The 14,643-nt window shown below is 41.7% G+C and overlaps 1 protein-coding gene and 1 long non-coding RNA gene across 5 annotated transcripts in view; one reads left to right on the top strand and one right to left on the bottom strand.

Annotated features, from left to right (window-relative positions):
- Window positions 1-222: 222 nt before the first annotated feature.
- Window positions 223-14,643, top strand: part of LOC145450376 (uncharacterized) — a 29,602-nt gene continuing 15,181 nt past the window's right edge. Inside the window, exons 1-10 of one of the 3 annotated variants that reach the window (XM_080328893.1) lie at window positions 223-365; window positions 2,141-2,275; window positions 6,592-6,758; window positions 7,923-8,099; window positions 8,997-9,368; window positions 9,433-9,513; window positions 10,119-10,238; window positions 10,543-10,751; window positions 13,574-13,740; window positions 14,396-14,481. In XM_080328893.1, coding sequence (XP_080185019.1) covers window positions 2,173-2,275; window positions 6,592-6,758; window positions 7,923-8,099; window positions 8,997-9,368; window positions 9,433-9,513; window positions 10,119-10,238; window positions 10,543-10,751; window positions 13,574-13,740; window positions 14,396-14,481 — 1,482 coding nt within the window. In that variant the 5' untranslated portion in view covers window positions 223-365; window positions 2,141-2,172. Of the gene's footprint in view, window positions 366-1,740; window positions 1,982-2,140; window positions 2,276-6,591; window positions 6,759-7,922; window positions 8,100-8,996; window positions 9,369-9,432; window positions 9,514-10,118; window positions 10,239-10,542; window positions 10,752-13,573; window positions 13,741-14,395; window positions 14,482-14,643 lie in introns of those variants that run through there. The other 2 variants (XM_080328891.1, XM_080328892.1) reach the window with 2 other exon arrangements.
- Window positions 3,830-6,014, bottom strand: LOC145450385 (uncharacterized). 2 transcript variants are annotated; one of them, XR_013918482.1, is made up of 4 exons: window positions 4,689-6,014; window positions 4,546-4,611; window positions 4,395-4,487; window positions 3,830-4,173 (listed from the first exon to the last, which is right to left on the bottom strand). It is a non-coding gene; the product is annotated as an uncharacterized LOC145450385 (long non-coding RNA). The 2 variants fall into 2 exon arrangements; XR_013918483.1 differs by lacking the exon at window positions 4,689-6,014 and having other exon boundaries at window positions 4,546-4,663.

Genomic DNA, 14,643 nt, shown 5'->3' with positions numbered 1-14,643 from the left:
CATTCTGATGGCGGCGCGCGTCCTTGTGTACGTATGCCAGTACAGCACGCCCTCCATTCAAACTTGAAATCGAATGACTTTCCATCACAATTTCTTCATAAGTTAAGGTTCACCTATTTTTATTCCTTCAAGTATATTAACTGATATCATGGTTGATACCGTATCAACCGATTGCTACATCTAAGACGTTGAATTCGCTAAATTGACGCATTGAGATACCGCTTCATCACGCTTGTTGCAGACAGTGGAAGCCGTGCGTTACAGGTACACTTACTTTACGCCATTTTTACGCTTCGAAGGCCTTGTCTCTTTGACCTGGAAGAATTTATGCAATACTGTGCAGTCGGTTATAAGGCTTGTTTTGGGTGAGTAAATTCATAATAATGCTTGAAAATATTTTATATATCATCTCTTGTATCTTTTGGATGTAATTGGTGTAATTTGTGAATGGCGGGAATATGGTATGTTATCCAAAATCCCCGAAGTTGACTCTACCGCGCAGTGTACCATACAAAGCTACCACATCAACGGAGTGTTTATACATGAAATAATTGATAATCGTTGAGTTATATTTTCATCTGAACAAGACACACACAATGTACAATGCGATAAGGCACAACGCTATGTAATGAACGGATAGTAGGAGGATGCCGAACGACGTCCACCTGGCATAGAGTGCCTGTCCCAACTGACGATAAATGTTACACATTTTTATCGTTCTAGAAACCGTTGGCATGTAAGCTAGCAATGACAATTGAGTAAAGTTTTTAGCATTTCATTAGCCTAGGTGAAGTTGGACGGATCTGTGCAAACTGACTCACAGACTATAGGCTTGAATTCATGCAACCGATAAGCCTACATGTAGAGTTCGTCAGGTTTTTGTTATCCCTGTCTAGAAAGGTGTTGTGTGTAACTGTGCTACCGTAAAAATGATCTGGTATTTGACTAAATAATGTCGACTGTCACCATTGTACGGTAACTATAATTATATATATGTCATATCACTATACCAATATCAATTGATGTCACAGTAAAGACATATCTAAAACCAAATGCGCATGCTGAGAGTGCGTTGTATCAGTCTTTCTAAGGACTTATTTCGGTTCGTGATCTATTTGTAATTCGGTAAAGTTTTCATAAGATCCCTGAATAAATTTAAGAAACTCAGCTCAATTACACTGAATAAAATCATCCCTTTAGCAATATAATAATTGTGAACGAACCAATCAATTCTCAAGGCTTAGGTAGTGTACGGTATGTTGTGTTCACTGCTTAGGTAGTACAGGGATTAGCGAAGTAGGAAGATGCACATGCAGCCTACACAAACCACATTTAAAGTTACGGAGTTGATGGAAAATTACTTGTGATGTTGCCGCCACCAGTTCTACTCCGGTTGCTACGAGGATTTTATATTTTGCTGGCAATATATCCAAAAGCTGATAATGCATGGCCATGGCCAGCCTCTACACGAGCTCTCGGACTAGATACTTTTCAATGCTGCATCTTGCTTTATATAACAGCATTTCTGTTGAATTTATCTTAAGAAGCTAAATTTCAAACTCATCTTCACAAAAAGCTAAGGCAGAATTAGCAGAAAGCCAGTAACCCTGGTTGGAATCTCAGTATGTTTTGCAATTTTGCGTGCCAGTTTTGTTGATGTCATGAAATCCCAGTGGCAACTCACCAGTAATCTGTAGGCTAACAACTGCAAAATATAGACCATAATTTCCCTCAAATTTTAATAATTGGTTATTGTGTGGCAGTTATGAATAAGTCAAAAATTAGAGTTTTTGATGATATTCATGTCTTATTCAAGACTAGGCCTACTCTTCGTAAGGTAACAGCAGCTTGTTGAGTTACAGACATCTATGCCAGTGTGACGACTAAAATGATTTGAGTATATGTCAACATCAGTATTACTATCACACTAATGTAGAGTGTTCAAGACAATCGACTGATGTGAAGTTTCATTATAGCCAAAGTAAGAGATCTGACGCTGCATAGCTTTTTATCTGACATTCTGACATTTTTATCGAAGTATTTGCTTTAAATCCCTGCCTTAAAGAGATAATACTCGCCTGTTTTACCTTGACACTACTCGATGAAAAGATTACTATTAATACTGACCGTTTGTGTACAGTATAAAGCGGGAAGGGCCTCGACCACTGCAAGATGGCTGAAAACGGTGAGCAACCGGTGGATGTGGATTCCAGTGTTCTGCAAGCTGCAAGTGGAAATGATGACTCTGTTCAGATAACTTACCAGACTGAAGATGGTAAGACTTTTGTCTCTATATCAAGTGTTGTCGCGTTACCAGTGAATTTGTATCATTTTTAATCTTAGGAGCCGAACCAGGGTATATCGTGCAGACCCTGTAACTGTAATTATTGTGGGTATGTGGCACACCTTTGATTTGTCATCAGCACAACTTGTACAGTTTGTAGTCATCACTTATTCAAGTATCGATAATTGACAAATAGACCCAGAACTGTCCTTTTTCTGTTTGAAAATATGTTTAGAGTGAGAAAAATGAGTAATTTAGTATATTATGAATCCTAGGCCTTCGATTCCACCCAAGAGTTTCACAAGTGAGTTGAGCCTTGAATTCGATACTGAGCAGTAAACGCTTGGACTTGACTCGGCAGTGAATTGGACTTGGTTAGAACCCTGCGCACAGCCCTGTCCATTTTTTCTAAATGTGTTGTGTGCTCCATAAATTAAGATTTGACAATGCAAGTACCATTGGTGACAATTTTTCATGATAGTACAATCACTTCTGCTGTGAATGATATAACTCAACTTGTGTGAGGATCAAATGTGATTTGAGTACCAGGATAAAGTAGCCTAGGTCTTTTGTCTACTCTTGTAATCTCATCATACTTGCATAATGAGATAGATATTTGTTTGATAGATAATCGGATAGGCCTACTGATATGTTGTTAAAATTTTGGTCTTGTTTTATTAACCACCTGCATTGTCTGAATAAGGGTGGGTTTCAAAAAGTTGTCTTAATTTAGACCTGGCTTAAGGCCAGTGAATGACTTGCCCAAGACGCCAGGCGTCGGCGGTCTTAGATCGGTTTCAAATGTCAATTTGGCGCCGCGCTCGGCCAAGTCCGTCAGTTGCGAGTAATTACTGTCTACTTCGTCGCTGTAGCGAGTTCAACACGGAACTGAGGCCAGATTGTTATTGTTTTGAGTTGCTCGCTGATGTCGCTGAGTATAGCGATGCAGTGAAGGAATATGGAATTGCATGAGTTGTTGAAATTTACGGACGGATGATCAGAACGGAACCCTGAGGAAGTATCTGGCAGATGTTCAGGACGTTATCGCAAAGTATTCGAAGAAATAGTGCGCCTGTGATTCCGATTTTTGAAGACACAACTGTCCAGCATTTTGGCATATTAAATGATGAAGATTATGCTCTTGGAGATGCTGAATATCCACTGAGGACTTACTTACTCACGCCACTGTTATGCCCAAGAACTTTGACCGAAAAAAGTCACTATTGTTTTCATACATATTGTTACCCTCTGGCAGAGCGCAGTGCTTTCTGTGTTGAAGAAAATATCTCGCGCATTGGCTATATTCAAGGAAGAACCTCAGAATATCGATATGACAATAGCCTGCCTCTGCCTTCACAATCATAGCAATGCAGACAAAGCAGATGGAGCTGAATTTGATGACATACTGCAACTGGAAGCGTTGAACGCACTCGCACGGTATTGACTCCTACAGAGAAATCTGCACAACACATGATCCAGAGATTTTTTCTAGCTAGCATTCATGAGTATTCTTGTTTGCAATACATTTGATCACATTCCAATCATACTCGTGCTTTATTTCTTGTGACACGTTAAAATGAGGTAAAATGTGCATTATGGCTTTAAGTAAGTTCAAGTTCATAAATTTGTGACACAAGATAGCGAAGTTATTGCAAGGGGCTTGGAAAACTGGAGCAGGCGAACATGAACGGCTGGACAAAATTGAATCAAATGTACAAAAGACATGTTTTGACTCTAGATTCGGCTAGCTTCAAATTAGTGTTGTTCAGCATCTTCTATGATTATTAACGTTGAGACCATGCTCAACTTGTTTCATTCACTTCTGCTTCATCACTGATTTTCAAATCTTCGCTGCTTCATAGTTGACTTTGAGCCTGGACTTCGGTGAGCTGTTGGTAGAGATATAACTGATGAATTTCGAACTAATTTTTTAATTTTTATACTGTTGCTATCCATACAAAACTCAATAGTCTATTGTAATACATAGCATCAGCAAACTATACGAATGTTAATAGCAATAATAATGAGATAATAATTAATAGCAATAATAAGCAATAATAATGAGATAACAAACATACAATTGATGACCTAGTAATGAATGCAAATTTACCTTGATTTGGTTGGAAATGTTGCTGCCAAAACAACCAGCAGATGGAGCTCCCAACTGCTACTCCATAAGTTGGCAGATCAGATGGGTCAGCATCTATCACAAAACAACTTATCAAGCATGGTATAAATATGAATGGAAATGACATACTTACAGCCCAGTGTTGGCATCACCGTGTGAGGAACTGGATAAAGCTCGAGCAAAGCGCTTTCAGAAAAACCTTAATTTAAAAGGAACTGGATATTGGTATGCGCATTGCGCATTCACACTCACATATACAGATAGATAGATAAATACCTATTTGATGGCTTGGCACATCACTGCTTGTTTGATTTTCTCTGTGTTCCAAAAGAATGGTGCTATCATTTGTTGCACAGCCTGCAGCTCACTCTGGTGACACATTGCACAGCTATATAATAATTTCTACATTGACTGATTATGCTACTATGACGATACTATGACTGGGTAGCAAATCTGTGAAAATCAATGTTGAATTGACATATATCTCAAAAAATTTGGATTACTGTAGCGTTAGCATGTACTGCACTTTGAATATTATTGGCATACATCACTTCACATCAATGGCCCCTTTAAGCTGCATACCTGCGCAAATGCGCAGTGCTGACACGGTCTATCCACACAGAAAATCTGAAGTCATGATCCTTTATTTAGTCGTTACGCACTGTTGTCCGAGGGTCTGCGTAGTGAGTTCTTGAGTGTACGCACAGACTCGTCAAAAATTAGAGGTAACATTGCTTCACATCTATAGCAATTCACTAACAACTTCATGCCAAGTCATGTCATTTTTCTTTCCGAAACTTCTGGATCTTTATCCACTATGCTGAAATTCGGTGCGCGTGCAGTGAACGGAATATCAATACAATGCTGGTTGAAAAAACACATATTGATCAAAGTTCCATGTAGTCGGCACTATTCTAGAAAGTAGCGGTTAAACATATTTATGACAATGCTCATAGGGGTGGAGCGAAAATGGATATTGAGGGAAACCCTGCAATCAATCACAGTTGCGTGCAAGTGGTGCAACATTGATTAGGCTCAACGAAATGAGCATGATACATATTTTCCATTTTCTGGTGACGCGTCGTGTGTTCACTTTTTGGATACAACCACAGCAAAGCCAAACTGTCAAAAGGTCAACCTGCCTAAGTTAAAAGACGTAACCAGTCGAGAAAACTATAATGATGAGTTGACGTAGCACGTAGGCTATCAATAAAGGACCTGTTGATCTGCCGCAACCTAAAATCTCATCTTGGGGCTTCTTCGATACATGCACTATATTAACTGATGTTCCCCATGACCACTGATCAGCATCATTACCCGTAGCGGATTCTTATCGCTGACCTTTCTTTACCCAAATGGGCGGGATTCGCAAGTCCAACGCTAGGCACACCTTTACGCCTTACCCCAAATATCACTTCCCGTGTCTCGTAACCATAGTCATATCATATTAGTAACCAAATTGATTGGAGTCAGAGGACGAGGGTTACGATGGTCATGGGGAACATTACTTGATACAATATGGTGCGGTTATGGGAGAAGTGCTGAGGTGTCCAGTGCTCAGGGCTCTGGCTATCCATTTTAAATGAGATGTGCTAAGTTATGAAGACCCTGCAGCATTTCACTGTAGATCCCATTATATAACGGTATATCATATCAGATTGTCACGTTCATGACAAGATGGATCATGTTATGTGATAAAATATTGCTCCAAATTGCCTGACAGCACTAAACAATAATATCATCTGATTTGACAAGCTGTTCATCGGAAAAATGGCTTATCTCCTCCAAAAAACAGCACAACAGTTACCAACACTGGAGACTTCAGCCTACCCCCTACCAGGCTTGGATATCTGTCTTAACAAAGACCGCGCTGGGAGGGAAATCCCTTCAAGTCACAGTTTTGAAATTGACTTAGGGCTGAGGGGTGTAGCTTAAGCCCGACGACGGGCCTAAGTTGACTATTTGAAACCCACCCTAATTCTTTATAATGCCTCTGTAGCCTAAGTATGAACTGTGGAATGTGGATGATGCTTCTGACTCAGGCAAGGCCTACTGTATAATTTGTCTTCGTTTTTCAATTTAGTGATTTTATTTGATTCAATCGTGGTCCATTCATAGCGAGTCAATTTGCAGCCATATATTCGTTTTGCCTACATACACTATTGCATTCCTTGTACAGGTCAAACGGTGACGACATTGGCCTCTAGTACAGAGGCAGCTGACATTGTCTCCAAAGCCTTCACAACTGTTGCTGATGGCGGCGATGGAAATGTTGAGTACATTACAATGACTCCTGAAGAAGCAGCGGCTGCTGGTGTTGTAGCTAACACAGAAGAGGAAGATCAAGTAATCCACTTGTTTGCAGTGGCGATTACATATTAGAGCCTAACTAGTGATCAAAATTTGTGACTATACCAGGCTTGTAATGACTCGAGTCACGATATTCTGGTGACTCGAGTCATTTTCTCAAAATACGGAAATGACTCGAGTCAAGTCGATCTGTGTGTTGACTCGAATTAAGTCATATGACTCGAGACTCGAACGGCCAAGACCGACATTTCATTGTAATTTGGAGGAATAATAAAGTAACCACATCATTGGGATTTCGTCCATTGGTACTGGTACTTGAAAATGCGACCAGAAACTGCTGAAAGTGAGGAAAATTAGTATAATATCTGCGAACCATTCGATATCACCAAACAGAGTTATAAAAGTGGGTTTAACATGACTTTAACTGGAAACTGAGTTCTGTGAGCAGTCTTGGACTCGACTCAAGTCATAATACCATGACTCGGACTCGACCCTCTGCTCACTGACTCGGACTTGACTCGGTGATGAATTGAAAATGACTCGAGTCAAAACTATAAAAGTGAGATTGACTCGTGACTCGGAGCCTTGTGACTTGGTTACAACCCTGGACTATAGCCTACTGATATTGGTCATTTCAGTGTATCAAGTTGATATTTGCTGCTTGGTGTCAAATGCTATACGGTACCAGGAACAATTTATCAATCCATTCTGTATGCAGATGGCGTTAGCAGTCATGGTCATAGCAGCGAGTAATGATAGTCAAGTATAAGTAAAGGTGTAAATTGCTGCTCAATCACAAGTAGGCCTAATAGTGGTGATTACAGAATTTTATAAAGATATATCAAAACTAGTAGAGATAGTAAAAAATGTCTGGAAATTGCTCAAGGAAGTAGTTAGACCGTGCAGCGTAAGCCAATTTTCAAGGTAATGAAGCCCTGGCATGTAGCCTGCTACACTTTCTATAGGCTGCTCACATAACTTCAATAGGAACCGTGAGTAGCTTGTAAATTCAGTAATCAGTAGACACCCAACAATACGACCTATTCTTTGGTCCCAAATTCTGTCTTTGCGAAGTTGCATCTTCTTGTAAGTAGAACAGTGACATTGTTTATTGTTGTAATTGTACCCCAAATAAGGGATTTGGTCGCAAATAAACAGCCTACTGTCCCATCGTAGTCTTATATATCGACTACATTCTAGGTCGTGACAACTTCCTTGCAATTCGACCCTGCCAATCCGTCTGTTTTATACACGGCTGACGGAACCCCGATCAACCAATCCGATCTGACCCCAGAAGAGCAAGCCCTCGTCCAGGCCGCCCTCCAGCAGCACCTTGCCGAACAACAAGCGGAACAGCAACTGGCCGGCATGCAGGAGGTTGGTTTATTCGTGGCGTTCAGACGCCCTACCGGTGCTGTTCTCGAAATGGAGCTGTGAGGCAGCTAGTTAATTTGCAGCCTGAAATAGTAGCTGTTCGATAAATATGTGGGCCGATCAAGTATGTGCGCCGTTTTCAAGTCTGCCTACGTACGAACTGGGCCAATTATTGTATTTTTGCAAATTCCCGTTGTTTCCTAATCGCAGTGTTACTAGAATAGAGCCCGCATGATCTGTGATATTATGCAATACAGACTATTATGTATGTAGCGTTGATAACAAAACATTCCTATGAAAAACAAAGGCATTAATTTTGAGAAAGCATTTTGTAATCATTAGACTGGTCCGGTCGGCGAACAATCAAAAGGCTTGGATCCGACCCGCGACTCAAGTTGAGTTTGACACTCCTGCTCCAATGACCGTGTTTCTTCCGCTTGTGCGCTACTTAACGGTCTTTCAGGCGAACTTCCTGATTGTAATTTCGTTATAGAAAGAATTATAGAAAGTAATTATATGATATGTTTGCACTGTTGAGAGTGAAGTGTTACAATGTGCCGCACATGTGAAGCGTATTTCAATTTTTAAAGATTGACCCTATTCCCGGTGTCGTTTCGCATTAGTCGTGTGGAGGCGTCGAAATGTAGCTTGTCTCTCATTAACTGCTGAACACATGAACCGCATTGACAAAATCTACTTGAAACTACTTTTCAAGCCATTCATTTTCCACTTAACTAGCTAAGCTAAGATGTCTAATTGCCAGTTCTACCTGTAATTGAATAGAAGTTTACAGCGTTACTTCTACTTGATAGAAATGGTAACTGCTTCGATCTAATGCTATCTGCACAATTCCAGAGTAGCACGTATCGCGAACACTGATTTTTATTTTGTCTCGTTCAGGGAACTCAGAATGATGGCGAGGCCGTTCAAGCGCAAAGCGACTCAGTCGCTGCGGCTACCACGGACTCCGAGGCGGTAACTTCAACGTCACTTGCAGAGCAAGTCGCACTGCCGCCGCCTCTACAGAAGCAGCAGGCCGCGACGCAGCCCATCATGGTGTCTAGCGGGATGGACGGATCGGTTGCTGATACAACCGTTACGTCAACCGGCGAACCCGTAGTTTTCCGTTCCGTGAATGGAAACGCTTTCGATTTGGCGTCGCCCAACACGAGCGCCTCGCAAATCGTTCAGACGCTGGCCAATAACGTGAGGAAGAAGCAACTGGAGGAGAAGATGAAGATGGGCGTGCGGGCTAACGCGCCGAATACTAAGGTGGCTATCAAGCTCTTTCTTTGGCCCGAGCTGTGCCGGAGATTTGTCAATTCTTTGCTTGCAGAATGATGGCGAGGTGCGCTACTCGGAGAAGATTGTCATCAGAGAGGGCCAGCCTCAAGTTGTGAAAGTGCCTGTCAAACAGGTAATGGTGGTTGAGTGTTAAGAAACATTTCTTCCTTAGATTGGGCAAAATATGACAGCCGACTGCATGTAGAACGACCTCGGTCCCGAACTATATGATGTAACCGGATGATTCATTGATTATGCTAATCAAAGTGCCCCTTTTATCGTTACTCCGCTCATTGTCCTAAAAACCTTGCTTCTGTGAGGAATGTATGTTTTTCTGTTGCTCCTGCCTTGGCAATAAACCGACCAACGCTTGGCTGTTTTCAACACTACATTCGAAGACCTGGCTATGACTTTAAAAGTTCCATTATGGTTAGAAGCCCTAATTGGCCTTTTGGTGGTATACCAGAAAATTTGACTTACTGGTTGACTGTTTTTGTTTACTTGACAGATCCTGAAAGCTATGTGCCATAGCCATTATACGGCCGTAAACAAGGCTATCTTGGCTAGTTCTATAGTTTTTAGTTTATCACCGTTTCTTGCCGCTTACCAACTTAGCACCTATGTATCTACAATTTGATCACTTGATTTTGAATATGCAGTTAGTCATGTGGAACTCTGCGGATGCGATTAGTACTCGATGGGGATTTTGATACGCACTGGTTCAATTTCAATTTGCAGCCAGAGATACCCGCCGCGCTTGCGAATCTGATGCCGAAAGTGGAGATCGGGAAAGACGGCAGTCAAGTTATTAGAATTCACCAATCACAAATCACGTCGGGCCAGCTGAAGGCGCTGCAGGTGAGATTTCTGGATGAGAAGGGAATATGAAATTTAGGGAATTTAGATAGTACCAATCTAATGCATGCAAACGGAATGAGTTTGTGCATAATCTAAAAATAGTACATTGAGCTTGGTCCATCCATTCCTTGCCGTGACATCATATCAGGCGACACTACTGCTGTTATGCAAAGTTTTTTTCAATTCTCTGGTAGTTGCTAACGATTACCCCTCACAAGTGTCTGCTGACAATATTCAGGCTTATTTGATTAGGATAATATTCAATTGGAATCTATAGACATGCGACTCGATCTTATTATTTCAGGACAATCCGAACGTGAGATTAGTTTTCCGGCCCGCAAGCTCAAGCAAGCCAAAGCCGCAAGCATCGCCTCAAGTCCACACGAGCAGCACGCCAATCGTGCCAAAGAAACGGGGCAGGCCCCGCAAGAATCTGGAAGACCCGACGGCCAAGATAATGTCGGAAAAGCCGGACTCGGAACCTGAAATCGAAGACCCACCCGCTAAGACTAGGTCAGGGAATGTTCCAATGCACAGGCCTTAGATTCGCGGTGTATCGGTGGTAATCGGGAATATCACTCCCAGTAAAGATGCGCTGCGCTCTAAATATGTGGTCTCGAAGTAAAGTAGTGTGGAAAACCTTTTGACAGCAGCCATTTTCCTCAAAGCCATTGTGTTTTAACTGCGACTAACGGATTTTTGCAAAACGTACCATTCCAATCTTCCTATCTCTGTGGTATCAAGGTCGCGCGTCATTGTTTCCTAACCCTTTGCGAAATTTCTGTCGTCCATTTCTTCACTGTGTAACACTTTCTCGGCGCGATTGAGCCAGATAAAAGTAGTTCTAGATTGTCAACTGATAATTCGAACCACTGAAATTTAGTCCCGGTATCTAGGTGCAGGGGCGTAGCCAGGGGGGGTGTTTCGGGTGTCCAAACACCCCCCTTTCCAAACTAGAATATCCCCCCTTTTTTAATCCCAAATCTAGAGGTAATATTTCGTGGCATAATCACGCATTCGTAGTTGATGCACGGCGAGTGTTTTCACTGCACGATCAATGCCAATGTGTCCTTTTTCTCCGATTCTTCTCTCGTCTGTGATAACGAGAGTGCTTCAGGTGTCATGTTACAATTACAGCACAGCGGGAGATCTCGCGTTACAAATAAATTGGCGACTCGGCTTGCTATCTTGCCATGTATTAATCAAATGCCGAATGCGGAATCTGTTCGATACATGAATGAATTTGATACAACTCGGTTATGTCAGTAACGACTGCCCGCCTTTTAGTGCAATGGTATCTCTTGTCCTGCTTTCACACATTCAGCCAAGAATATAAATAATCATAATCATAGAGGCATCGGAGGCGCGAAAAACTAGATATTTCAGCGATTAGCTATGTATTACTATAAGTGTTCGATGTAATGTGGTAATAACGTGACGATATATAGTCCTGGATAATCCGCATTTGTCTCTTATGCATCGTAATCCAATCAAGGAATGATTTTGCGATTACGAGCCTGAGCCTAAGCCTGGGCCTGAGACGGACTACTGATATTACGATTACATCGCACTTCCGCACACATTGGTTTTTACAATACTAACATAGAAAAATGCTACATCAATTTAGCGAACGGTATTATGTTAAATCTAAACTCGTGGTGCATAATTTGAATCAATCCGGATCCGCAGAAACGATCTGTGAACAATTCATAGCTAAGGTGAAGGCGTGATTGCGCGGATATTAAACCATGACAATCAGGAGATGTGTTAGAGGCTGAGCAACGATTAGCAAGACGGGCAGTCGTTTCTCCAACAACCGAACTAATTCATCGCCAATTTCATCAATAATTAAGAGATTCCGCATTCGACATTATCTATTTTGAAATCTGTTATGATACCCGACTCGAGGTCGCGTTCTTATGTGAGCGCGAAACGGCAATATCTCTGGCTGTACTGTAACTTGATCACACTGCTCACTTTTAGTAATTGAGGGCAAGTTATGTCTGTTTCGGCTGCTATGTCGGCTTACCAGTTGTGATGCTATATCGTAGTAATACAACTGCGTTATGTGGATGAGTTACGGGCCGAAACAAAAAAGAACGGAACGTAGGACAGGCGTTACATCAAACTGAACTGAATCATGTCACAAGTCATCACGATGTAACAGATTCCGACTGCATTGCATATATTAACATTCGTGAATCTGGTTATCGTACCATGTCAAGTCGAGGCCGCTACTTATCTGAATGCGAAATTATAAGATCTCCCGCTGTTGCGTTGATTGAAATATGATCTGCGCGCGCGTGTTGTCGATTTCGTAACTCGCTCTCAGTAATTAGAGGCGCGCCTACGAAGAGGCGTACTCTGGTTGCTATCGATCGTAGCGTACGACATTGGCGTTATATTTTAATATAACAGGGCTATGTATAAGCGTATGGAGTTGTTAACACGGGCGAGATTATCCGATTCTTGTAGTAGAAGCATCTGTGCATACAATTAGCCCGATAAATCAGGTAGAATTCAGAACATCCTTTGTTGACGAAACACCCCCCTCTAATTTAGAACACCCCCCTTTATCCTCGGCTGGCTACGCCCCTGTCTAGGTGTACACTACCGGCGATCGGAAAGCGTAACAGCGACTACATCTGAAAAGAGGTTGCAATTGGAAACAGTGCACTAGTAAAAAATGCTTGCAAAATTTATCAATGGGTCGAGAAGCGATAGCATGTGACCTAGACGGGAATGGTACCTTTCGTGTAGGTCTTCTAGCTATAGTTCGAATACGGTGGCTCTCTGAGGAAGGTAGTTGCTTCCAATAATGTCTTCCTCTCATTCACCTTTATTTTGAGGCCAAATTTAGAGCGCAGTGCCCCTTTAAAACAGCCCGTCTGGATTTTATATAGGTTATAAGAATAGTATAGGTCATTGTGTTGTCCTTGATGTTTTTGCGGCATATACAACGACTCGTGATATACACACACACACACACGGTCAACGCATATCCATATACCATGAGTACGTGATACCATATGCCTTTGAAAATGGAAGGTGCAGAAATAACCGTGTAAGGCTTTCTAAGTCTTGCACCACCCTTCCATGCTATACGGTAATGCTGAACGCGAAGCAGGGGGAAGCCACGGTGCCAGTTTTACTGATCAGGTCTTTGGTCTGACCTGAGAAGCCGGACGTTCCGCCGTTCCGCTATCTTGACAGTTATATACGCAGTTTTTCATGAATCAAATATACGTCATGGCTTTATTACATCACAATAACGATGTGACAACTATGTAAATTGAAACTTTTTGAACAAAAGCTGTACCTTTTCAATTGAACAGGTGCGGACGGGTGTCCAAACGACCGGTGTACACGAAGGATTACCTGACCCCTAAAATAGCCAAGGAGATGGACGAAGGGGACGACATTGCTGACGACATGTTCACCCCTAACAAGCCGGAATCGCAGATGGTGATGACGGAGAAAAGACCCAGGGGAAGACCGCCTCGTAAGTTGATGCTAGCCGATTGGTCTATGCGTCTCCGGGGATACAAAACAATTCCATGATTCTGATAGCAGTTTATACGGCTTGGTAGTTTTGTGTACATGGTACCGAAGTGTTTCTAATTTTTTGAATTGCTTTGAATCTTTTGCCCATTTTCGCTACCTTGTCAGTCAAGTGGTTATAGATTTAGACTACTTTTACTTGACAGTTTTCAGTCTTATAAGCAAAACCAGGCCTGGAATGCTTACTTTTATATTTGGAAAGAGCTCCTTCTACTTGAGTTGATCTACAACGTTGTTTCTACTTGTATATGAGATTGCGAGTACTAACGATGGCTATATTGACCACCTCTGTCTGTTAAGCTGTTGTTCCTGTATGTTAAAAGTGATGCCATGTGAAGTATCTGGAGTAATCTGGTCAACAATACATTTGGATAGACTAGCAAAATTACATACCGTACAAATTCTTTTAGTACCTGATAATGTAAGAGCGTTGTTTCTTGAAGTTTCATTCTTGTGCTGTGATAGAGCTTAGAGTGACTGCCCTCTGACGAACGAACCTCGTTAAGTATTGTCCACCGTTGGGTAAGATTTATAACGAAACGTAAATATCTCGCTTGAAGAAATCTTTTTTCAAAGCTTGCATATTCCTATTCCAGTGAAGGCGGTGAAGAGAGCATCGTATGCCAGTAGAATCGAAGCCTTGCAAGGAAGGGATAGTGAAGATTTCTTCACACTACCTGTGGTATGTATTGGGATTATGGCTGGGCGTTATGATACGAGTAATAAAATCCTAGTCAACCTCTGTGATCGAAAACGTCTGTCAATTGCAAATCGTCTATGTCCATTGTCCAACCGCCATTATCACTATGTACGCGTGTCTGTTTTTAATTACATGATTAGAATC

This window comes from Botryllus schlosseri, chromosome 11 (assembly GCF_051294905.1).
Source record: "Botryllus schlosseri isolate E-star chromosome 11, Bs_hap1, whole genome shotgun sequence".
Taxonomy (NCBI): domain Eukaryota; kingdom Metazoa; phylum Chordata; class Ascidiacea; order Stolidobranchia; family Styelidae; genus Botryllus; species Botryllus schlosseri.
The sequence above is the reverse complement of the archived record's forward strand: the minus strand, read 5'-3'. Positions and strand labels throughout refer to the sequence as shown.